Source organism: Diabrotica virgifera, chromosome 5 (genome assembly GCF_917563875.1).
Source record: "Diabrotica virgifera virgifera chromosome 5, PGI_DIABVI_V3a".
Taxonomy (NCBI): domain Eukaryota; kingdom Metazoa; phylum Arthropoda; class Insecta; order Coleoptera; family Chrysomelidae; genus Diabrotica; species Diabrotica virgifera.
This window is the reverse complement of record NC_065447.1, coordinates 263334853-263362496: the sequence shown is the minus strand read 5'-3', so window position 1 is coordinate 263362496 and position 27644 is coordinate 263334853. Positions and strand designations below refer to the sequence as shown.

Genomic DNA, 27644 nt, shown 5'->3' with positions numbered 1-27644 from the left:
ACGAATAGTTATTTGAAAAATGTTATAATATAGATATTCGAGAGAGAACCTATATGTTTGACATTCAATTTTTGAACTTCGTTTTATAGGAAATTTATCAGAATTGCATTTTAGAAGATGACTTCGAAAACTACACAGAGACTTTGATTGAACATATTATTTAGTATATATACGGGGTGTAACAAAAAGGAGAGTCATAAATTAAATGACATATTCTGGGTCCAAAAATAGTTCGATTGAATCTAACTTCTTCTTCTCTAGGTGCCCTCTCCGATTCTAAGGTTGCAATCATCAGAATGATTTTTACTTTTGAGACCGCGGCTAGAAGAAACTAGAAGCATTCGAAATGTGGGTGTACCGACGCATTCACCGTATAACCTTGGCCGAATATGTCCCCAACATAAAGGCAATCCACAGTATCGGAAAAGAGAAAGAAATCGTGCGAAAAATTAAAGAAAAAAGACTTAAATATCTAAACCACATATTGAGATACGATAAGTACTATCATCGTGTTCATAGTACTACGTCTACTGCCATTGATTGTCCAGGGGAAAATAGACAGTAAGCGAGGGCCAGGCAGGAGAAGATACTCGTGGCTCCAAAATCTGCGGACGTGGTTCGGTCTCACATCAGTCAACTATTCAGAAGAGCCGTAAACAAGATTAGAATTGCTATGTTAATAGCCAACGTTCGCAACGAACGGGGCACTTGAAGAAGAAGACGGTGGATTTTACAAATGTTCAAAATATCTCGATAAAATTGATTTATCAAAAAAGTACTGAGAGGCAAAAATCCTTTAAAAATATTGTGTATACGAGTAACTAATGGTACCACAATAATAATTTAATTGGAACATACACAAAAATTTCACTATCATTTGTCAGATTTTCCTGCCATAACAACGCCACATGTCCATTTTTAATAAAAAAATCTCTAATAGTTCTCGATATATTTGAAAAATTTGATTTTCATTTTTAAATTTAAAGGACTGTAACTTTTTTTATATGCACATTTGTACTAAACTGGTCAGCAAACTTTTTATCTAAAGAGCCAACTATGAACATTATATAACAATTTAAATAAATTTGGAGCCAACAATTTTGCAGCACTTTTATTACACTAATTAAAACTAAAGGATATAGTCAGTTAAGATAGTGAAAAATGCTCCCAGCGATATTCCAAAATAAAAATACCACATGTTCTACATCAAAAAGTATTTATGATAGTCCAGGATTACTAGGGCTATCTTCTCCCGGTAAGGGTGGTTAACCCTTATCCGAGGGGTGGAATGATTAATAGTCGTTTCACTGTTGAAGTTGTTTTATTATACTCGCATGAGTACAAGCTGGTAGCAACCTACGTAACGTCGTCTCGCGGAGTGTAGATGACACTATCTTTTAATGTGAACAATCTTACATCTAATAAAATAGAATGACGAATGTGGAATGTGTTATGAGGATTCCCTTATTATGTTTTGGTTGTATAAATATATTTAAAAGTGCAAAGTCAGCGTCGACCCTGAAAAGTGTTTATAGTGGCTGTATGTATAATTACACCTCACGATCTAGGTCAACAATGTTTATGTAACGAAAGAAGGTTGGAATTGTTTATGATGACATTTAAATAACCGAAAGAAATTAGCGTAGATAATTAAAGGGTGTTTTTAAAAGATATCTAATGAGTACAGATGAATTCTTGTACACCTTTCCCTCCTAAGAATTTTCTGACTACGGGCAGAAAATTTTGCAAGTAGTGCTACCAACCCATACTGTGTTGTAATCAATACAAAAAATTTATTTTATATACAAACTTCCTAAAACTACGTAAATACATAAATAAAAATAAAAATGTTCGTTTAACAACATTGTTTCATCACACTTGTCACTCACTGTGTTTTCGGATTGTAAGCATATAATCTATTCTTATGTATTTCCTTGATTTTATTGTTTTCTATTCTGATTTTACAATTAACGTTATTTACTTCTGTTATTGTGAAAGGACCTACATAAAGACTATCAAACTTACCTTTCTCTTCCCTTTTTACCAGGACTAGGTCTCCTATTTTAAAGTTTTGAGGTGTTGCTTTGAGCTTATTCTTTTCTTGCCGCTCTTTTTTGTGTTTTAATAAGAAGGTTCTGGCTCTCTCGTGTGCGCTTTGTAGTTTGTATCGTAACTCATTGTAGTAGGCATCTATATTGTAACATGGTTGAATCTCCTGTGTAAGGTCTTCCGGTAGGTTAACCTTCCTGCCATATAGCAGTTCGAACGGTGTGTATCCATGATACGCGTTAGGGGTTGTATTGTAGCAGTATGTGAATATTCTGCAACACACATCCCAATTTTCTCTGTCTTCGTCTATGAATGCTCTTACGTACTCGTTCAACGTTCTGTGTAGTTTTTCGCAACTTCCAATGGACTGTGGGTGGTATGCCGTTGAAAAGTTGTGCTCTATTTTTAATAGCTTTGTTAATTCCTGCATTACTTCGTTCTTATACTCTGTGCCTTGGTATGTTCTTATTTGCTTCATGAGTCCGTATGTTGGTATGAAATGATCAAAGATTCCTCTTGCTATTGTCTCTGCTTCTTTATTGCACACTGGTATGCTGACCGCGTATTTTGTCAGTTCACACAACATTGACCAAAAATTTTTTTAAACCACTAGCTCCATCCACAACCCCCAAAAAATTAAAACATGTTTTTCATTTTTTGGCGATATCTTCGTTTCTAATTATCGTAGAAACTTTTATTTTCTTTCGTTTTGTAAGGTTTTATATCCTACAACACCGAATTTTTTACAAAATTTTTGGCGCAAAATCCATTTTTTTTATTGTTGGTATGTAGAACCGAAAAGGGGAAGAACAGCAAACGTGAGCTTTTTGAGCTGATCATAAGACTCAGGAATACTATTCCAAGCGTTGAAAATGATCATGTCTTCCTTCTCCAGGTAATGCAAAGCAGACCACTTCAGTTGTGAACATTGTTTTCTTCTCCAATATTTCCAATTCAATACAAAGACGTTCGAATTTAGAGTGCTATACCTCCTTGTTCTTAAATCCAGAAATTGTATTTCAAAGCTATTAATCAAGAGGTTATCGTAGCATCAAGAGGATTTTTGACAAATGCTAAAGTTTGTAAGTTTGATAAAAGCTAATTTATCAGAATAAGATGTAGGTAATGTTGTCCCTACCAAGTTTTTTTAAATGAAAATATTATTGCGCTTTCCGTGGATATTTGTGCCAGAGCTTCACTTAAGGAGCCAAAGAGCCACCTTTGCCGACCACTGTAAGGTAAGTTAGGTTTAATTGAACTATTTTTAGTATCTACTAGAATATGTGATTTTATTTCTGACCTGCCTGTTTATTACACCCTGTATGTATACAAGTATTCGCCAAGAGTTAGTTGAGCAACCTCAAGTTCCAATCCAAACCTTTATTTTGCCCGATATACAAAAAGGGGAGTAGACTAAAGGGGAATAGATGTGAAAATTATAGAGGTGTTGCTCGGTTGGATAGTTGGTATAAGGTATTAGTAGGATGCTAAGAGAGGGATTCAACAGATTTGGTGAAGATAAACTAGGTGAGTATCAGGTCGGTTTTATATATATAACACCGGTTTATAGCGTCCTTACGCCTTCCGGTTCTCATTCTCCAGCCGCGTCGATCTGTTCAATCTCCTGGTCGGAGATCTCTCTCAGACATGGCTTTCTGGATTCCACTTATCCAGGTTGTTTTCGGTCTGCCCCTTTTCCTTCTTTCCGGGGGTTGCCATTCTATTATTAGCTTTGGGAGTCGATGTTCCTCCATTCTTTGTACATGGCCATACCAACAAAGTTGTTTTTGTTGGACTTCTTCAATTATGTTGGTTTTTCTATTCATAACATCTCGTACCCGTTCATTCGTTATATGTGAGAGTCTGGAGATGCAGGCCGATCTTCGCCAGAAGTCCATTTCCAGTGCGAGCAATTTCTGTTCTGTTCGCTTATTCAGTTGCCAGGTTTCACATCCATACAGTACCACGCTTTTAAAGATGCTATTATAAAGCTGTGTTTTCTTTTCTTTTGATATGGTTTTTGACCAAAGTAGTGAGTTCAAAGCTCCTATTATCTTCTTTCCTTTCATAATTCCTTCCTCTATTTCGAGTTCTGTCCTTCCACTTTTTTGGATTCTCGTTCCAAGGTATACATAATCAGAGCTTGGCTCGATAACCATACCATCCTCTAGTTGTAACTCACTTTTCTGTCCTCCTATACACATATATTTGGTTTTCTTTATATTAACGTATACGCCCCATTTTTTGTATTCTCGAAACAGCCGGTTTGTCATAAATATTAGATCATTCAGGTCTGTTGTAGACTTATTAAATTAGATCTGATTTTTCTGATCTGATGAGACTTATTAAAGATTTTTTACACTAAAATAAATCCAGACTACTTGCTATGAACATAAGGTATCCCTTTTTTATATTGAGGAAGCGTCACAAAATCTTTTAAGAAGCTATACCCCATTTAAGTGTTATCTCCGCGATGGAGGTCGGCAATCATCCTAGATATTCGGACTCTAGAGACGGCTGCTATGAAAAGTTCATCTGATGTACATCAGTACCATTCCCTCAGGTTGCGCAACCACGATATTCTGCGTCTCCCTATGCTTCTTTTTCCTTGAATCTTTCCCTACACAATCAATTGGAGCAAGTATGTCCGATGTATTCTATTTTTCTTGTTTTCATGGTATTTAAAATTTCCATTTCTTTATTCATCTTTCTCAGAACCTCTTTGTTTGTGACGTGTTTTATCTCAAAATTAATGAATAATATATGAATCTGTTTTTGCGTATTCATAAATTTTTCGTCAATTGGCTCAAATTGTCAAACATTTCGTCTGTTGTTAATCTGTTTTGAAAATATTACACCTGATTGTCAGATATTTCAGTTCATCCAGTTATTCAGCTATAAATTATTCTCCCCTATATTTTTATGGTGTCACTAGTCTTATGTCCCTGTAGCTGATGTACTATTTCGAATATCTCCTTTGATTTTATATACGTACCTACTAATATACTACTTCGTCGTTTAACAACTATATTCTGTGAAAATGAAAAAGTATTTGTTTGACATTCGTATCCCTAAAATTGTTTTAATTAATATTTCGTAAAGTTATATCCCAAATTATTTTTCATAAAAAAACATATTTAATAGCGTACAAAACACAAAATTCGCAAGATCCTAATTGCAGCACTTTTTACAAAATCCCTTTGATGTCACCGATGCAAAAAATGAGGAGAAAAAAAGTTGTAGAAGACGATGAAGCTCGTCCTGTGATCTTGGCTAATTAACAAAAGAGTTCATTAAATGACTATGGCGTCCTTTTTGCAGATTAACAGGAATCGACAAAGAAATTCATTAAAAACATCACAACTAGGAAAAACAAAAATTTCGGACCAACACCGCTCACGCTTCTGACACGGGGCGGCATACTGCAATCTCCAAAGCAGGATCTCAGGACTATCTATCCTGCTATCGCTCATTCGCGGATTAGCAGAGACGTAGACTTTTTTTTTCTATATTTGTTTACTAAAATTTTAAGACCCAAACCAGCTTGTTTATGTGTAGTGTTAGATATGTACCTAATGCTTTTAATTAAGAATAAGATACATATCCTAAAACTGCAGAGATTATAGAATGATAAGACTTATGCGCCACACTTTGAAAATATTCCCACGTATCATCCACAGCAGAATCAGAGATAAAAATGCGAAGAAGACCATGGTGAGACATAATTTGGCTTCAGAAATGGACTGGGAATCCGGTACGTACCTACTCTTTGCACTAAATGTATTATTGCAGAAATGCCGAGATCAAAGGAAAGACGTCTTTGCTGTATTTATTGACTATAAAAAGGCCTTTGATTGAGTACAGCATCACAAATTAATTAAAATATTAAAGGATAAAGGAGTTGATGGCCAAGATGAACGAATCATAGAAAAATTAAACTGGCGTCAAACAGCGACAGCTTGCATAAATGGAAAATCAACAGAAATATGTAAAATACAAAGAGGTGTCAGACAGGGTTGTACACTGTCCCCACTGTTGTTCAATTTATATTCGAATTTATATTTAATTTGGAATGGAGCGTGAAACTTAATGGCATTCTGATAAATACAATCAGATATGCAGACGATACAGTTATTTTAAGTGATGACATGAATGGATTGCAATGCCTTTTAAATGCCATTGATACAGTGGGAAGAGAGTTTGGCCTAAACATAAACTGTCCAAAGACAAAATACATCGTGTTTAGCCGTTTGCCACGTTACTGAACAACTAGATCCAGATAAAGAAATAAAATGTCGAATCGAGATAGCCCACACAACATTTTTAAAAATGTGGTCATTCTTTTGTAATAATACCTCGCAACTTCAACTTCGAAAGCGCATGATTAAATGTTACGTTTGGTCAGTCATTTTATACGGTGTCGAAGCATGGACATTAAAAAGATCCACCATTAATCGTTTGGAGGCTTTTGAAATGTGGCTGCACAGACATACACTAAAAATATCATGGACGGCTATGCTGATAAATGTAGCAGTCCTTAAGAGAGCAAATGCTGCTAGCGAGCTGATTGATAACATCAAATGTAGAAAGATGGCCTATTTTGGACACGTAGTAAGGGGAGACCAATGTAATGTTCTTTAACTTTTATGGGTAAAATCGAAGGATGCAGAGGAATTGGTAGAAAACCCACACACACCAAAAAAACAAATGCCCACACTGTAATATTGGTAAACTCGTTGTTGAACCTTATTCTCCATATACCATTGTAGCAAATGGGTCCCAATATCCTCCTTAATATCTTTCTTTCAAAAGTATTAATAAGGTTTATTGCCTTTTCAGTCATGATCCACTTTGTTATTGGCTGGATGATGGTTTTATATATTTTAAACTTTACTTCCCTACGGATATCTTTGGATCCAAACACCTGCGACAGAGAGAAATATGCTTTGTTAGCAAGCATTATCCGTTTCCGTATTTCTTCCTCCTCTCTGCCATTCTCAGTTATATGTACACACCCAGGTATGTAAGCTGTTCTACTACTTCTATATTAGCGTCGTCTATTGTTAAATTCTGCAAGTTTTCTTGGTTCCTTGCTTGTATTAGGGCTGTAGTTTTATCTACGTTGACGGCCAGCCCTATTTCTTTCGCATTTTCTTCAAGCTCTACATATAGTTCCGTGACGTTTCTTGCGATTCTTTCCATCAAGTTTACATCGTCTGCGTATATTGCAATCTGCTTAGATTTATTAAATATAACATTTTTTGGGTTTACGGATATTTTTCTTATCACCAGCCCATCTCTCTGTTTTAGCCCTTTAGTTATCGGGAAGGGATCTGTCAATTCATTTTGAGCTCATACTTGCGCTTCTATGTGAGTCATGATGGTTTGAACTAACTTTACCAATTTCCTTGGTATACCAAATTCTTGCATAATTACATATATTTTATCTCTATGTATGTTATCATAGGCTTGTCGAAAATCTACAAAGATTTGGTAGATATCTATTTCGTGCTCCCAGGCTTTTAGTAATTGGGAGCTATAGAATTAAGGGGAACTAAGAGCACTGTTCAACTGTTCAAAAGAGCAACTGCTAAAATGAAATGGGAAAATTTTATCATGAACATCCAAAGTTAAAAGAAAATAAAAGTACCTTTTCACAAACATCGTAAAGATCTGTAACGCTTTTACTTGTACGACACTGCTATTTCATTTGAACATGACGAGAAATGTCAAACTAATTAAAAAAGTTGTAAACAACTGGCCCTGTGGCACTAAGTTTCGACAATGGGCCATTTTCATCTTGCACTTCTAATCAAAACCTTCGGTTTCCATAATAGCCTTTTGGATTTAGCGACTAACCCAACGTTGAATGTCGAGGCTTATTATTACCCCCTTTCTCGATAAAAGCGGAAAATAATTGCCAAAACAAACAATTGGAAGGATAATTATCAAAAAAAGAGGACAAAATGTCTTTGAAGAGAATATTAAAATGTTTATAAGTGTAAAAGAGACATAACACAAAAGTTTTTCAATCAAAACTGCCTAACAAATTTGTGGACAAAATTATTGCATCACTTTATTATTGTGTCATTGTTGTTATTAATTGTAATTGTTTATATTCGTCAAGTATTTTTAATGTTTTGGATGTTATGGGGTACTGTTTACTTATTATTTTATACAGTATTGAGTTAGTAAAAAGCAGTTTCTACATGACGATGCCTCACAACAAGGCACAAAAATAATCCACAAAAAATACTTATACAAGAGAAATATTGTGTATGAAAATGTGAAACACATGTCTTTATCTTAAAAAAAAGGTGATGGCCAAGTATGAAAAAACTGGATAGAAATAACGCTATTATGTACCATAAATAAAATAGCATTTATCAGAGAATCAACATGGTAATTGATAAAACACTCAGAAATAAACAAGCTGGTTTCAGAAGGGGAAGAACCTCTATCGATCAAATTTCGATGGCAAGAATCATCATAGAGGAAACCAAAGAGAAGAACGCAGCCTTGATAATAACTTTTATATACTTTGCCAAAGCCTTTGACAGCATAAAACATACAGTCCTATGGAAAATCTATCAAAATTATTTATCATCAGACAACACTTCAAGTGTTACATAAAGGGCAAATGACAGATAAAACGGAAATATAAGTAAGTTCAAAACAAGGTTGCATACTGTCACCACTGCTCTTTAACATAGGCTTTAATCAGATATTGGAAAAAACAACAGAAAGAGAAAATGGAATCCCTTGGAATTATTTTCAGAATAAGAACCTGAGAGATATGTAAAATAAGAAGAAATAAAACGGGTTAAAGGATTCTGCTACCTAGGCAGTATAATTAGTGCAAAGGATGGAGTCCAGGCAGACATTAAACACAGAATAGGAAAAGCACAACAAGCCTTTGGAATCCTCTCAAACATGGAGATCAAAACAGATTTGGTACAACATCATAAAAAATAAATAATTGTGGAGGAAAACTGAACAAGAACCAATCAGAACAACAACAAAGAGAAAAGATGGAACTGATTGTGTCACACGTTGGGGAAAAACAGACATAACAAAACAAGCACTTCACTGGAATGCCATAAGACAAAAGAGCAGAGGACGACCGACCAAAATATGGAGAAGCACGATTGAAGATGACTATAAAAGCATGAAGAAAACCTGGGGAAAGACAGCAGCCATTGCCAGAAATAAACAGAAATGGAGAAGCTTTGCGGATACCCTATGCTCCTTCAGAGAGTAACATGGATATATAGTATGCCTTCTATCATACACAATACATATGCAACACACAATACAGAACACAATACACACACTTCCATCCGCATAAAGCACATAGAAGTAATGCAAAAACACATAGAATAATCAGAATATGATGGACATAAAAACATACACCCTCATGTGCAATGTATGGCTTTTGCCTACAACACCATGGCCAAATTTTTTGCCAATATTTTGTTAATAGCCGTCTCAACAATTTGGAGGTTATATAATTTTAAATACCATTTTCTTAATAATATTTTTTGAAAACCGATTTTCGGAGTGGAATTCTAAACGTCAAATATTTTTAGACAAAAATGTAATTGTCATTACAACCAACTATGGCTACGACAACTATGGTCATATAAGCACAACATTCATAAGTAAAGTCCGGGTTATAAGCATGTCAGAAAGGTCAAAATAAGCACTTATATAAGCAAAAAATGTCTCAAGAATATGCAAAAATTTTATGAAATAAGCAAGGTCCAAGAAAAAAAATTTTAGTAAACATAGATTTAATAATATAAATATGAATAAAGGACATTAACATTAAATTACATTTATTTTTAATTATCGTATTATTAACAATAAATAAGAAATTACCAAAGTGTTAAGCTAACACTTTAGTAACTTTGGTAATTTTGGAAAATAATAAAAAAAAAATCGAAAAATAATTAACATATTAATTTAAATTTTATTTATGGCCATTAGCATAAAAACAATTAACAATAATATGTTTTTCAAAATTTTCTTGTGAAAATCTATCTTACTCCATTAAAATGTTACATTTTTTAAGCCGTACCTTGCATTTGTTAGAGGAGTCAATTTTATTTCTTTAATGTGTAGGGGGGATCAGTAGAAGCCTAAGTTCAAGTTTTTGGGGTCGTCAACCTTGTCCCCCGGCCGCCATCTTGGAAATGGTGTGCAAATGGGTTTCGCGCTATATCTCGTAAACTACCAACCCTACCGAAAATCTAATAAAACATAAAATGTAGCAAATTAAATTTTCTACAATTTTATTTCTATTACTTTTTATCGTCAAGTGACCAACAAAAAAGATATAGACAAAAATATGTAAAAAATGTTATAACTTTTTTTCAGTTCATTTTAAAATAAAATAATATAGCAATTTTGTAGAGGGTTTTTCAGCGAACAATTTCCACTATCAATTTGTTTAATTCTATTTATTTATATAGGTGTTACAGCGCTCAAAACTTGACCAGATTCTCGAATGCTCATAGGGATATAATAAAAACAAAAGTTAGGCTTACTTTTCTATCTATATATATTTTTTATTTATACAATTTATTATGATTTAAACATTTCTATGCTATTATTAATCTGTTTTTGACCTTTCTCCCCACTATAATACTTATAACCCGAAGCATATATAGAAACGGCCCAAGAAGTTGTTTGAGGACAAATTCGCCGGTTCAGAAGAAAAATGACGCAACCGCATATTGAAAAATTCTTAAAAAGAGGAAAAAAACGAATTTTTGTTATCAAAATCATAATGTATAATCAAAATTATCCATTCACCACACCGTGGTCAGGATCTCGAGATATAAGCGTTTTTTGGGGTGTGCCGCTTGTTTATGAAGTAACATAACTTTTTTCCTATTATATATTCTGACTTAAAATTTTCCAAAAAACTTCTTTTCATGAATTATATTTTATTGTTGTGTTGGTTAAAATTATAAACTAAAAAGTTTGTCACTCAAATTTTTTAAGTAAACATGAAACTAACGAAATATGATGACAAAATGTTTAAAAACTAACAACTCCTTTTTTAATAAATTTAAATATTTAGGACAAATCCCATTGTTATCTACACACTTCAGAGATTAAACAGTAAAATTTTCAAAAGGAAATATTTACAGTGACCAAAGATACAACGAGGTAAATTTGAAAAATCATCAAAATTGATATTCGGCATTTTTGTATAAAATTTGATTTTTGAACATGTTCCACCAAATCTAGATAAAAATAAACTTCATATTCGGATTCAGCGACCTCAAAAACATAAAAATAGACAAAAATTGGTCATTCACCTTAAATTTGATTTTCGTGGCCGGCATAAAGATTGCTGCCGATCGACTAGAAAAGTATTTTTTTTATTGTATTCCTATGAGAATTCGAGAATCTGGTCAAGAGTGGAGCGCTGTAAAACCTAGATAATAAATAAAATTAAACAACTTTACAGCGAAAACTGTTAACTAAAAAAACCTCTACAAAATCGCTATGATGTTATTTTATTGTGAAATGAACGGAAAAAAAGTTATAACCTCCAAAAGGAAACTTCTTACAAAATTTTCTCATATTTTTATTTATAACTTTTTTGTTGGTCACTTGACGATAAAAAGTAGTAGATATGGAATTGTGGTAAATTTAATTTGCTACATTTTATGTGTAATTAAATTTTCTGTAGGATTGCTAGTTTAGAAGATACAGCGCGAAAACCCTTTGCACCCCTTTTTCCAATATGGCGGCCGGGGGACAAGGGTAACGACCCCAAAAACTTAGAAGCAACATATCTTCAAAATAAGCATTTTTACTAAAAATTCTAATTATAAGCAAAAAAAGCAAAAAAAAGCAAAATGCTTATAATCCGGACTTATCATAAGTAATGTATCCATTCAGACTCTTTTGAACATAATAATCGCCTGCAGAAAAAATATTGTACGTAACATGATACAAAAGGGATTCGAAGGATTCCAAGACTCACCTGCCAGTTCAGGAACCTTCCTACTCACCCCGTAAAATATTCGGAACTTATTACGTAAACTACTTTTATATAAATGATAACAAATATCATCCCTTGCAAAAAATTATGATTAATGCTTGAAGGGTTTTTAGATCCTTTTTCGTCCTTTATTGTCAATCGCATTTAATAAAAACCGAACCCTTCTTAATTGCATTTTTTATCGCGATTTTGAGCCCCCGTATTTCGATTTAAATTAAAAACTTCTATTGCTCCCTTAGAGAGAAGTACAATTTGATGCAAATACCTTGCAATTAATCACTCCAAACAAATTTTTACTCTTTTCTAATCGCTCTCTGATAAGAACTGCAGAAGAATAAGTAAGTGAAGAATTTACGGGGTTTTCGAGGAGGCAGAGAGGAGGTATGGGGTGAGAGTGATCAGGAAAGGACTTCAATGAATTGGAAAATGATATTTAGTCCCTCTATAAAGTATCCAAATTTTCATTTTTTTTTCTAAAATTTTAAGATTTTTCAACATCCCGTGTAATTTTCAAATCCATGAAAATACCCAAATGTAAGAAAAAACATACTATTTACTATTAATAACATGTAGATTAAAAATTTGGAAAATTTTACGTATCTTGGAGGTGTCATATCAGAAAGAAAAGGTACAAAAGCAATATTTCTAAGAGGATACGAAAAGCTCAACAAGCATTGAGCATGTTCTTCCCTGCTTGGAGGTCTGGCCCTGTATACTACAAAGACAAAATATTCCAGTCAAATGGCATGTCCATTCCACTCTACGGATGTGAAACCTGGAAAGTGACAAAAGCCCTTACAGACACACTGCAAGTCCTTGTTAAGAAATCCCTACGAATACTGTTACTATTTTCTGGCCTACCGCATCAGAAACATCTTCAGAAATGAAGATCTACTAAAACTGACTGAACAAAAGAGGGTGGAAAATGAAATAAAGTCCAGAAAGTTGGGTTACATCGGTCACACACTCCGAAAAAATAGTTCCAGTATTGCAAAGACTGTCCTAGAGTGGAATCCCCAAGGAAAAAGAAAAAGAGTTCGCCCAGCACAAACCCGGAGAAGATCCATCATGGACGATATAAGAGGCCAAGCAAAGTCTTGGAATGAAGTGAAGGTCTTAGCGCAAAATAGAACTAGATGGCGCTTTTTCACTGAAGCTCTATGCTCTACTTTACAATAGGCAAATGTTAATAACAGTAACAAAACATTTAGGAAACCTGTCCAGTGACATTTTCCTTTTACTTATATAAGGTTGGGTTTGTTAAACTTGTAGCAGATGGATTTTCGGCTACAATGTTTTGTTAATAGCATTCATTAATTTTATATCCTATTTCAAGAAAAATATCTATCTTTCCAATTTATTTTATGAAGTAATTTACCATAAAAATTCTGAACCGCCCCTGCTTTTGAGTATGTATTACAAAATATTACACAATGTTTGGAAAGTACCTGTTTCCCCTTGAAAAAATTATTGGACTCGTCCCAACTTGCAGAGTTGCATCATTAAGGGCGAATTTAGCTTGCAATTACGCGGCAAGTACGCAGAAGAATTCTCGAAGGTTAGGTAACCCGCCGAAGAGAATTAGTTCCACACGAATCTCTGCTGGGAATATGTCAACCAGCGGTGGAGCTCACAAAATGACCACTTTGCCGGCATCAATTAGTTATTGTCGCTATGTGACATCAAGTGAAGAGTTTGTAGTTTGTTCCGTGACCAATGAAGAGTATTCGTAGAAAGTTTCACTCCCTAATTTTGGGTTTTTGAAGTGAAAATGTAAATACGTAGTACAAATGAATTGCGCAGCTGATGACCGGCCTTGTGTGGTGATGTTCTGTTCCTGTTCCCGTGTTGAAGTCCCGATGAGATGCCTGATTTGGTCTCAATAGTCTCGTACCTGTTTTGTATTGTGTTCAAGTTTCCAGTTTCCCAGAGCCCCTTTGTATTATGGAATGCCTGCCCCACCCACCTGTAGATTGGCACATGAAAGTGTTTGCTTTGTTGATGTGTGACAAGTAGTTTTAATAAAAGTACAGTACTATTTTGATTGTAAATTAAAAGTGATTAAATTCCAAGTGGATATTAGAAGTTGGCAAAATTTTAAATTTTTTTTATAAAAATATTTTGCTTTCACAATGGTAATTTTTGGCAGCGACATTTGACAGCAGAATTACAAATGAAATATGTAAGTCAAATCTTATTTTGACATACACTGCCCGGTAAAGTTGAAGATTTTTTTGTATTGAAGTCATGTAAAAATATTTGTAGTTCATATTTTATCCTGTAGTAAAGTCATTCATTTCCTGTTTAAAATTTTTGTTTTAAAAAATAGAGTTTGAGGTTCAAAATAAATGTTTTTGAAAATGTACCTATTTTATTTTGTATAACCCTTTGGAAAGTTATTAACCAGATGTCTAATTCAACTGTATAAAGTATAGTGTAAGAAAAAAAAAAAAGAAATGGCATAGAAGCCATAGAATATTGATGGTAAATAGTAGCCCAGTTCGACCCAACAGAGGAATCTAAGATGAATGTCCCCCCAATTGGTACCCGTAAGTACAGAATCTGTCCAGTAAGTACTCAGTAATGAAGCAGAGGATTTATTTCAAATGGCGTCCATTTTTAAATAGTAGAAAAGTCCTCTAGTCTGGGTAAGTATCCTTTGTTTATTTGGTTATGGTAGTTAGTCATCTTTAAACCTTCTCACCCCCTAACGATTCCACGACCCGCCACCAACAAAACCTGAGCTGTCGTTCACAAAGAAGGTTTGCGTGTCTGCTTCTTCTTCTTTAGCCCTATTTGGACCCCCAGCATCTAAGTAGTTAGTCTTATCCCTGTCCCCATTAAAGCAGACATGTAAAACGCTACAAACTTAACTACCAAACAACACTACACTGTAGAACAGTACTAAGGTTCGAAAATTTGGCAGGTAGATCACATGAAAAATGCCTTCCTAACCAACAGTTGACGGGACGTCTCATTAGGGGTGGAGACAAGACATTGTGGTGATTTTCTAGGGGTTCATCATATGTTTGGAAGAAGTAGGATACTGCTTCGTTGAGATAATTGATTTTAATATCAGGAGGAATAACACTGTTAGTTACGTACCATGGATCGCTTACGATAATTCTAAGTACTTTGGACTGGAATCTTTGTAGAAATTCGATATTTGAGTGGGATGTTGTCCCCCATAATTGAATTCCGTAGCTCTATATCGGTTAACTTCGACCAGAAAACCAGCCGAGTTCGCTACGGCGAGCTCCTTAATCGCACACCAACCTCCGATTGGAATACAGCATTCAAAGATGTCAGTGTGAATTTTAAAGCTGTAAAATTTAATAATATTTCTACCCCTTTAAAAAAATATTGGATGGAGAGAAGAGCGTAGGTGTGGAATCGATTCTGTATCTATCCTAGCGGGGCAATAGTATTGGTAGGGGAGCCCAAGCGGGGATTTTTGCAGTTACTCGAGAGGGTCAGATTATCATATGGAGAGAAACCTGGTACCCTGCAGATGTAGCTATACCATATATTGGCTCTTAACACAGGGGAGTTCGTTAAGACGGGCCCGAAAAAAAATCTATCCTTAAAAAAACTCTAAATTGTCCGATTAAGATAAGGTAAGTTAAGTACATGCAAAAGAGTGTACATTTCAAAAATCTGACGATTTGAGCCAGGCGTAAGGAAATGGGTGAGTCCCAAAATTTCACAAGAAAAAATCAAATATTTCGCGAAATGAATGACAGATCGAAAAACTAAAAAATATATTCTCAATATTTTTTAAAAATCTATTGAATAATACCAAACACGACTTCCCACGGAGAGAGGTGGGGGTAAATTTAATATTTTAAATACGAATCGCGCGATATTTCGCGAAGTGAACATCAGATCGAAAAACTGTAAAATACACGTATTCAATATTTTTGAAAAATCTATCGAATGGCACCAAACACGACCCCCCACGGAGGAGAGGTAGGGGGTTACTTTAAAACCTTAAATAGGAGCCCCCATTTTATTGCAGATTTGGATTCCTTACGCAAAAATAAGTAACTTTTATTTGAAACATTTTTTCGAATTATGGATAGTTGGAGTTATAATCGGAAAAAAAGATTGTTGGAAATGGAAAATTAAATTAAAAAATGGCAAGCGCCCACTAAAATGGAAAACTTTACTAACCTTTTTTTGATTTTAGGACCTACTCTTCACAATCCAATAGGTCCCCATAACGCTCGAGTGACTACACATTTAGCATACTTTGCTCCCCTACTATATGTATAAGCATACGATTTGATACATCTTAAAAATCAAATATTTGTTCCCTAGCCCATTGTTAATGTCCATTGTTTGTGTTTAGATAAACTTCTACATATTAGTATGCTTTGAATCATTATTAGTCATCTGTCACTTGAGCGATCAAGTCCTTCTCTGGAATCGAAAGAGGGGGTGTTGGCAGAAAGCATCGAGAATAACAATCACTATGAACGGGGGCGAAATTACTCAGAACCCGCCAGTTATTTCACCGAAAAGGGGCAAATAGAGCATTTACATATTTTATTGCACCGCACTTATGTTATCTTGGCATTTCCTGCAGCCCCTCGGCTCAGATCCGGCATACGATTACGGAGACTTAAGTAAAACTTGGTTCATACTTTAAATTTTATATCGTAAGTTGTGTTTTATGGACTTCCCGCTGGTTTTTTATTACGTTTACATCTCTACGGAGAAGTGTTGCTTGCTTAAAATACACGTTTTATTTTTTTTTACATTTACTTCAATCATTTTAACATCACACAAATAAGAAAAATTAAAAAAATATGAAAAACATTTTTTAAAAAACGCTTTTCTTTAGTTACGCGAGTGACTAAAATTAAAAATATTATAAAAAAATCAACTAAAAGTCAAAAAATTAAAAAAAATCAAACTCCAAGGATTATTCGCAAAAAAACTGTTAGACAGATTAAATATACAAAAATCTCACACATTCGTAAAAAAATTGCAAAAATCTAACACATTCGTTAAAGAAAAGCGTGGGGCGCGAAAAGTAAAAAAATATCTATTCGTTTATTCGATGAAGACGCCCCCCACGCTTTTCTTTAACGAATGTGTTAGATTTTTTCAATTTTTTAACGAATGTGTGAGATTTTTGTATATTTGTATGTATAAAATATTCCTGCTAAACATTTGCCAAAGTACTTTGGAATACCTATCAAATGAGCTTCAGAACAAGGCAATTACGTCAAAATTAAGCAAGTTATAATGAAAATAAAAGAACCGTTTCGACTTTTTTAGGAAAAAGTGAAAAATAAAACATACGCCATTTACACAAAAATTTAAATTTATAATAATCCTTACAAGAACTTCTTTATATTAGCATAAGTAATGTGATCGATAATTTTGACTGGTTTAGAATGCATATTTTTGACAAAAAGATTTAATTTTAAAAAATAATTTTTAAAATTATTGTAATTTTCATATTTTTTTGATAATAGAATTTTAGTTTTTTCTGTGCCAAATATTTTACCTATCTTACTATTTCTATAGGGTAAAGAATAACCGAGATAGAAACGTTTAAATCTTAAATTTTGCTGTGGGAACCATGCAACCGGGGTCATTTAACCTTTATTTTTAAAAAAGTAAGGAATTTAAAAGATTAGGTTTAACGTGCTTAAATCGCACTTGGAATTCACTTTCAAACAGTTTTTAGATGAACCTGATATCTTAAACGCGAACGGAGGTATTAAAAAAAACACAATAACATTTTTTGGAAAAATTTTTAAAAGATAAATTTTGAAATAATTTTGGAGCATAAATTTTAACGCTATCAACATGTTCGGGGGCTTATTTAATAGATATTTTTAAGTACTTTGACAAATGTTTAATAAGTTTATGTTATAAAATGCATCAATTTCCCGTTATTTCAGCGAGTTTTTTACTCGCCGAAAAATATATACATTCAATTACCTATAACTCACTTTCAGTTAACATTAAAAGGTTTTTGTAGTAAGGGGTTTATTTCATTTTTTTTATTAGCTTCAATTTTGATAATAACTTTTTTGTAAAAACTTACACTTTTTGAGTTATTGATGAAAAATTGGTTAAAAACATGCATTTTTCTCAAGCAAAATTAAATTCTTTGATCTTTAATAACTCAAAAAGTTTTGATTTATTTCAATAACTTTATATGTATAACAAATTTTGCTTGAAATTTGTCCCTCTATCAAATAATGGGGTTATTTTTAATAAAATAATTTTCACTCTCGAGAAGGGGTGGCATCTACCCCCAGGGTAAAAGCGCAAGTTGGCACCATGTTACCTTTGTTCCTTGAGACATCCTCTAACCACTCACCAATTTTCATGCAAATCGATGGACGTTCAACGAAATCGGAGGTAATAGCTCATATCCACCTTCAGTGACTCCACTATCAGACTATGTTAAAAACACGAATTTTTTTGAATTCGAGTTTAGTCGAAAAAAAAAAGAGAATTTAAGCATTTTCCATTAAAATAGTTTTTTTATTTAAACAATTATTAATAAACATAAAAAACAATTTATTGAATATTCGTGTATTATTGCCGCGAATGAATATGTCAAATTGCCGGCTAAATATTTGACTCAAACTATTGAACTAAAGAAAAGCATTTAATAAACAATCGTATGGAAAAAGATGGTTCAATTAGAGTATCGAAAGACGAATGTATCCTACTTTTGTCAATTTAGCAAAAATAAAAGATATGTTCCTTTTCTGAAAGGAACGCTACCGATTTTCTTGAAGAAAAAAGTTTACAACCAATGCATACTGCCGGTAATAACATATGGTTCCGAAACCATAACTTTGACTAAACATTCTGCAAATAGCCCAAAAAAAGGGAAACAACAATGTTGGGAGTAACAAGAAGAGATATGGTACCAAATAGGATAGTGAGAGAGAGAGAGAGAGGACCAAAGTGACACATGTCATAGAAAAAATGCACAACCCAAACCGAGATGGGCTGGACATATAGCACGTTTAACTCATGACAGGTGGACCAAAAGACTCATAGAATGGAGAACTAGAGAAGATAAAAGACACCGAGGTAGATCACCAAAAAGATGGAAGGATGACTTGAGAAAACAGGGGGAAATTGGATAGAAATGGCGCAAGATAGGGAACAATGGAAGAATATGAAGGAGACCTATATCCAACAGTGGATGCAAGAGGTTGAGTAATGATGATGATGAAAAGATATTTTATACAATTCGCAAAAACTCAAAAACATAGCAAAAACATAACATTCTTATGGGCACCATCCCATGCTGGGATAAATATTTGTAATGAAGCGGCTGTTAAGGCAGCAATAGAAACTGTCAATAACATGGCAATCCTTATGATGCAAAACATATTATTTCCAGATCAAGAAACATTAATAAAAACTCTTACATTAACAAAACCTGGCAACAAAAATGGAGCCAAACAGAAAAAAAAACCAAAAAATTATCAAATCAGATGTTATTTCTGCTTTACTACCACTCCCAGATCAATGACATGGCCAAGTGGTCCTCAACAGATTGCAGCTAGGCCATACAAAATTTACACATGGATACATCATCTTCAAGAGCCCTCAGCCGATTCACCAAAACTGTCAAATACTAATTTTAGTGCAACATAATGTTAAACTGTCCAGTGTATACAACAACAAGATCGACAGCGAAAATACAACACAATCAAATAGATCTAAATGGGAAATAAGCCACAATTTAACTAAAAAATGATTTTATTAACGTTTCGACAATTTGTCATATGGTTGATCAGAAATATAACAATGTTATATGTTATATAACAATGCCACAAGGAAATAGCTTCAGAACAACATTACTCAACCGGTATGGAAAGACACAACAAATTTTAAGAAACTTTTTTAGAAAGTACCAACCATATAACAAACTGTCAGATTTCACTATTTTTACTATTTTATTTTCCACTTGTTTCGTTTCTTGCAGGGCAAGAGCATCTATTGTATATTTTTCCTTAATTTGGTCTAAGTTTATTAAAGTTCCCTGCTCATAATTACCCCTCATATTCCATGTCCTTATTTTTATTATTTTCTTGGACTGTTACCTTTCTCTTGTGCTTATCTTTTAGTGGTATTCCTTTTCCCTGACATTTCAGTATCATAGTTGCCTTTCCTCTGCTAGTTTTTTGTCAATTTTTCCAAAATACCATAATTTTCTTTTAATTTTTATGTTCATCCCATATCCATTCTTTTTCATTCACGATCAACTTCTCATAGCCTATTTTTGTCTGTTTTCCTTTATTTTTACTTCTTTTGCTATTTTAATTATTTATTGAAGTTATACTTCTTTACGCGCGATGAGGGTGAATTTTTATATGTTAAAACCAGGCGCATACGCATCACCCAGGCGCATACGCGCATTATAACTTTGTTCTGATTAGATGTTCAAATGACATGTCAAAAATTATCCAATATGGCAGCTGTAGGACAGCTGTGGTTTGGAGGAAAAGGTAAAGGTAAACAAATGTATAATATATTAATTTTATTGTTGTGAGGACAGAAACAAAACAGTTTATAATATTGTAGTGACTTTTAAATAGTTTTTAAAAGCAACAGGTACGTAATAATTTGTTAATGTATCATGGGTATAAACCTACCTGTTTGATCTGCCAAAATACATAGTATGTAATAATGTAATACTTTTATTTATATAATTTGATTACCATCAATATTCACCTAATAGGTATATTGTTTTCTTACTATATGTTTTGTTGTATTTTTTTTCAATTCTTAAGTCCACTTTACATCAACAATAATTGAATAAGAAATTGACAACAAGTTATTCAAGGTCAAATTTGGCTTATACAAAACACAATTCTACATCCAATTTTGCCGTGAATAAAAAGAAAATAAAGAAATTTGACAAAATAAAACATATCCAATTGTTCTATTTCATCAAATTCCTTCATTTTCTTTTTTGTACTCGTCAAATTTGGCCTTGAATAACTTTGTCAATTTCTTGTTCAATTTATTGTTGATGTAAAGTGCACTTAAATCATTTCAATTCAAAATTAAAATAATTTGATCAATTTTCAAAATATCACAAGTTTAATGACGTTCTACACCTTTCGTTAAAGAATTAAGGATTTGCATGAAATTTTAGTATGTTATAGTTTGCTTCAAAAAACTAAGACTTGATTTTTTAAAAAATGTTTTACCGTGCCGTTTAATTACTATTAAGGGTCAAAGTTAAGTTTTAACATGGGCTCTTATGGGAATTCTTAAAAAGTTAATAACTTTTGACCCAAATTTACGATTTTTAATTATTTGTGCTTAAATTAAAGGTATTTTTGTAAGGAATAACATATTACAAAATGAGGATTGTTTACCGTACCATTATTAAATAAAAGTGAAATTACTGTTTCGAAATTAAACAAAGTTGGTAGTAGTGAGATCAGCTGCACTCATAATTATATCCGAAACGTACGTGTCAATCACATGACCTCGGTGGTCTAGTTGTTGAGCGTTCGGTCAGAGTTCGAAACGTCCCGGGTTCCAATCCTCTACGATTCATTTTTTTTTAGTTGTTTTAATAAAAATTTTTTGAAAGTGGTAGATAAGAAAGTTAGTTTAATATTTAAATAGAATACAATTACTTCGTTAAAATTATATAATAGAAGTATAACTTCTTACGTGCGTACAAAGTACACACACATTCTTTTTTTCTGTATTATTTTCTCCGCAAATTATTTTTCCTTTAATTTTTGATATCCTATATCTTTATATACTCCAACCATCGAATAGATTAAAAGCAAAACTAAAGGAAAATATGCAGGAGAACATGTTGCCAAATTAAAATGGACCTTCCCAGGACACAATGCCCGACTGAAGAATCAAATACGGAATCACAAAATACAGTAATGGAGACCATGGTTAGGAAGGAGAAGCAGAGGAAAGCCACAAATGAGATGGACTAATGGCAAAGAATAAGAAGAATAATATCTGTATATAAAATATTAAATCTGTTCTGGTGTCGTTATAATAAAGTGGTTATCTCTAAAAAGTAATGCCGAGTATAAAAGAGTTAAAACTTTTAAATATCTATCCACGAAAATTCAAAGATCAACCCTGTGCTTCCGTGGCCCGGCCCCTCGTCTTTTCAGCTCGGACTTACTATTCGCGCAACGTCTTTGACAGTAATGCAATTTTATTTACCGTGCGGCACTATACACGTCTCGCAGGTCGTCGTCTGGTGTCGACTTCAGATGTGTCACCTTTTACAAAATTCAAATTAAAAGTAGACCGGGAAACTTCCCTCCCGAGAGGAGAAACTCTCGACAGAAGAGGTTTCCCGTGATGTGTCTGGCACTATTTGATATTCCACTACGAGATTATAGTAGTTTGGATGATATTGCTTGTATGTTATACAAATCGGCGAAAATCAGGTTGGCGCTAATTTGAAAATACTTTAAAATTTCGGAAAATCCTACTGACTGCGCCAATTATGACAATCAGAGCCACAAAAGGGTTTTTAAAGTACACTTCTCCAATAAATTACCGCACCACCTTAAAAATTGGTCATTTTCTTAAACTTGTCCGATTTAAGTGATTTTTCTAACATGTTATAGCCTTATTCTTTAACAATATCGCTGATATAATATTATTGCTAGGCTAGGTGCATCAATCAAACTGTGATTTTTCTCAAAGTTCACGTCACCCTGTGGAATATTCTAGCATTTATAAAATACTGAAATTAAAACCCAACTATAGCCTAATGTGTTCTTAACATACTGTTTTTTGATAATTCATTCGCTTATGTTGGATAATAAAAAAGTTTGTTACCTTTTAAAATCTATCAAATTTCATTTTAGTCCAGGAACCAAAGCTTTTCACCTCGCAATTTTTACAGAATGGATCAATTTGCTTGAAAATTTGAGAATAAGTAGTGGATAGTATATGGATCAAAATCTATATGATACCGACAGGCGCTTTTACCATGGGGGTGGTTGCCACCCCATCTCAGGGGTGGAAATTTTTTATTATATTTGAACCGCAAAAGTTAATAAAAACATTCATTCTAAGCAAAAAATGTTCCATACATTTTTTTGATAAAATTAATAATTTTTTATTTATTCGCTATTGAAAGTGTTAGTTTTATATCTAAAAAATCAATGTTTTTCGATGGTATACTCATTTGCGATTCACTCAATTTTTGCCGTAGAACAAATTCTATAAAACCAAGTTCTTGGGAATTAAATTACCTACAATTTCATTTTTAAACATTTTTTCGTATCTCTGATGCTAATCTTTCTATTCTGAAGAAAATGGCATTTTTTACCAAATTGAAAACATTCGTTATTCGTTTTAAACTTCAGTTTTTTAAAAACTAAGCATTCTCAGCCAGTCAAACTTTTAGAATCTATTAATAATACATAAATCAAGAAGAATAAATAAGTCCAATGACTAAAAACACCGCTAACTTACATTAATATGCTTCCAATTGGATTTCTTCTTTTTTTTTTTCAAAAAATATATTGATTTTTTAACCGTAACTTTTTTATTATAACTATCTTAGAAAGTTCGTTAAAAAATAATTTTGTAGGTTCTTACAAGATCTATAAGGCTATTAATATTAAATCATTTCAAAGTTCTCAGTCACAAAAAGAGGTGGCATTGAAAGGGTTGGTAAAGGTGGTTTTGCATGATATTACAAGTTTTAATTGTCAATAGCTCACTCAATTTTTGCCGTAATAAAAATTTTTGCAAACTATTTTCTTGGGAATTAAATAAGCTACAATTTTATATTTAAATATTTTTTCGTATTTCTGATGCTAATCTTTCTATTCAGAAGAAAAGGGCATTTTTTACCAAACTACAAAAACTCGTTATTCACTTTTAACTCCACTTTTTTTAAAACTAATCATTCTAAGCCGATCAAACTTCTAGAACCTATTAAAAATACATAAATCAAGAAAACCAAATCAGATCAATGACAAATTTTAATTAGGGTGGTGATTAGGTGGTTGTTTACGATCTCTTTTTTGCTGAAAAAAAAATAGGGACTGACATTCTTTTCATTATAAGTCACTTAAATTTTTTAGCTAGAGATTTTTTTTTATTTCTGGAGATACATATTTTTAAATACTTTAAATTAGTTTTTACAAGTTATTCTCGAAAAATGCATAGTTTTCATGTCCTTTGACTTTGAAACTACAATATTTAGCATTTGACGAAGAAGAGCCAACATATAATAAAGTATAGCTCGATTACTATTGGTCTTAAAGAAAATAAAAAAAAAATATTTTGTTTATTTTTTAAAAGGTACATTTTTGTCAAGTAAAGTTGTTTTGATAAAACGAAAACTTTTCGAGTTATTAGCAGAAAACTGATTAAAAACATTGATTTTTTCGACATAAAACTAACACTTTCGATAGCGAATAAATCGAAAACTATTAACTTTATCAAAAGAATGTATAGAACGTTTTTTGCTTATAATGAATGTTTTTACCAACTCTTGCGGTCAAAATATAATAAAAATGTCCACCCCCGAGATGGGGTGGCAACCACCCCCATGGTAAAAGCGCCTTTTGGCATGATATAGATTTTGATCCTTGGACTGCCTACTACTTATTTTCAAATTTTCAAGCAAATCAATCCATTCTGTAAAAATTGCGAGGTTTTGTCCTATTTTAAGCTTCATTACTTGGACTATTTGTATATATCAACCGGTTTTAGAGCAATAAATAAATCGTCAGTTTTTAAGAAAAATTTTAACAACCCCTATTCTGGACATACGTTTATAAAGCAAACTGTCATTATTGTTTCATGCAGAATTATCCCTAAAAGTTTGCCATATTTATTTAAAAACAGCCTGTATTGATGAAAAACAAGGCTAGTTGTTACAGTACCAATCTTTTTTATTATCCAACATATGCGAATTAATCAAAAAACACAATATTAAGAAAACATAAGGCTATAGTTGGATTTTAATTTCAGTCTTTTATAAATGCTAGAATATTCCACAGGGTGACGTGAACTTTCAGAAAAAATCACAGTTTGATTGGTACACCTGGTATACAATGAAAATTTACCTGTCTAGCAACAATATTATTACAGCCATATTGTTAAAGAATAAGGCTATAAAATGTTAGAAAAATTACTTAAATAAAACAACAGGTTTATGAAATTCGAGACATTAAAAATGACCAATTTTTAATTGTGATGCGTTAATTTCTTGAAGAAATGTATTTAATTTCGTAATAAATTTATTTCGAGAATATAAATTGTTATGTTTGACGTAAAATAGTACATTCCATGTCATATCACATGCCAAATATCGACGTTTTAAGACGTTTTGCTATAAAGCGTAACATTTGATGTGAGACGTGACGTTTGACGTGAAAGGTGACGCATAAACAAGCTATTGATGATTGAATGGATGCTTTATTCTTCGATATTGAACGGTTGTATTGCAGTATTATTATTATAGTGGAGCTCAGCTGTGTACAATGGAACAATGTATTATTCCGGTAACAACAACTCCATACAGAGGCAGGGAGTTGGCATTATATGAGTTCCCTAATCTGATGGAGTATTGATGCTGTCTCTCAACTCTCATTTAAAACGCAAAACAAATGTAATCCAAGTATATGCAGGTAAGGATGAAGATACCATAAGGCCTTCTACGAACAAATTGGCAATGTCTTAATGGTAACTTAAAGATAAGATATAAATATTATAACGGACGAATTAAACGGTAAAAGGAAACTGAAGAATTGTGTAGAGTGTAGAGTAGGGATGGACTCGAGCCGAGCCAAGCCGAGCTTTTGACAAGCTCGACTTGAAATTTCGAGCCCAGCTTGAGATAGAAGCTCGGTTTGAACTTCGATCTGTAAGTTGAGAAAAGTATTAGACCTAGCAAAAATAAACGAATTAGAAAAAGTATTACAGCATTAGTTAAAATATTGACAAGCTCGTTAGAAAAGTTTGGCTCACAAGAAACAAACCCGCCAGAACAAACAAGCTCGAGCTTGTGACTATTCCTAGTGTAGAGCAATATGGATTCAAGGAAAGGAATCAACTTTGCAATAGACTGGTTGATTTTTGTATTAATGAGAGATTCATAATTAAAAAAGTCATTTAAAATATTCAGACATATTTTACGACGATTACAACAGTTTTTGGGAGAAAAATATTTCTACATAACCTCAAATATGTCCAAAATCCGCTATTTTTACTGAAACCAGAGCCAGTTTGACAACTTGGAGCTCATATTCGTATTCAGCGTACCAAAAACCTTGGGAAAAGTATACTCTGCCTTCTGGGTCTTAGGCTTGTCGGCCTGTGGAATTAATATTTTGCATAGCGAGACAACTTAAATTATTTAACTCCATAAATTCACACATAACATGACACAAAAACCATTATTACAGTAAAATCTATGTGTAAAACGAAATCACAATGATATACATAGACATTCTGGATAAAAATATTATACTTTGCTATCGATTGATTCTATCCGCTGTGAGTTCGCATATAGAGGGGATATTTAAAAGTTCGTGAGCGCCAGTAGTGACAAATTAATGAACTTTTTCTGGAAATTTGACATAAATGTCAAAGTGATTAATTTAAAACATTGAAATAACAAACACTAATAGGAAAACTATTAGTTGACCAAAGCTGTGGTGTATATTTTTACCTTAAATATGCTTACGTTTTAAATAATGAATTTAAGTTTTTTTAATATTTCGTAATATGTAGGTAATTATAAATTAATATAAGCGCCATCTACACGATAACTGTGAAAGTATCCGAAGTAGGAAATTAATATTTCATCAACAGAACGTCAAAGTGATTAGCAAAATCTTAAAAAAATCGATTACAATTTAATTACTTTTTGCGCTGTAAATATTACGCGATAAAAATTAAATAATAAAATTAAAAATTTCCGGCGAAAGTTCCATTAGTAATCCGCTAGTTAGCGACATCAGCGAAGCTCAGAGCGTATACATCTTAAAAAAAGATAACTCACCCGCTGTGGGACTCCCCTAGCAGCAGCAGCAGCTCGTCCGTGCCTCGGAGAGCTGCCCCCGTGCTTTTCTTTTCTATGTGACGTCTTGAGGCCGCGAAGAAATCTCGAAAACGTCGTGCGCTTTTTGCTTGTGTTCGTGTAGTTTTGCTCTGAAACAAAAACAAATATGTCAATATTAATAATTAACCTGTAGCGTTCAAATTATCTTAAGTATTAACAGTTCTCGAAACATGTGGACCAAAAGAAGAAAACTAGAATAGAATAAACAGATAGAAAGAATGCCAGAAAGTAGAATAGTACGAACAGCATGAGACAATCGCCAAGTGAAAGAAGATTATTGGGACGAACGAGGAAAAGATGGTCAAACAACGTTCATTGAGACTGAAAACCGAAGTAAAACAGGCATGAGCCTATTTATAAAGCAGGAAGAAGAAGAAGAATTAACTGTTGTCATATCATTAACGGGGGGTTAGTTACAAAAATACGTAATATTGTCGCTAACTGGGCTTAATTTCGAGTTCCCCCATCTAATTCAATTTCTTCTAAGTTGAAATT

The 27644-nt window shown here is 33.1% G+C and overlaps 1 protein-coding gene across 1 annotated transcript in view; it reads right to left on the bottom strand.

The window, feature by feature from the left end:
* The window catches only part of LOC114329803 (uncharacterized), a 273164-nt gene that overhangs the window by 135565 nt on the left and 109955 nt on the right, over positions 1–27644 (bottom strand). The window contains exon 5 of the mRNA XM_028279033.2: positions 27090–27238. Coding sequence (XP_028134834.2) covers positions 27090–27238 — 149 coding nt within the window. The remainder of the gene's footprint in view (positions 1–27089; positions 27239–27644) is intronic.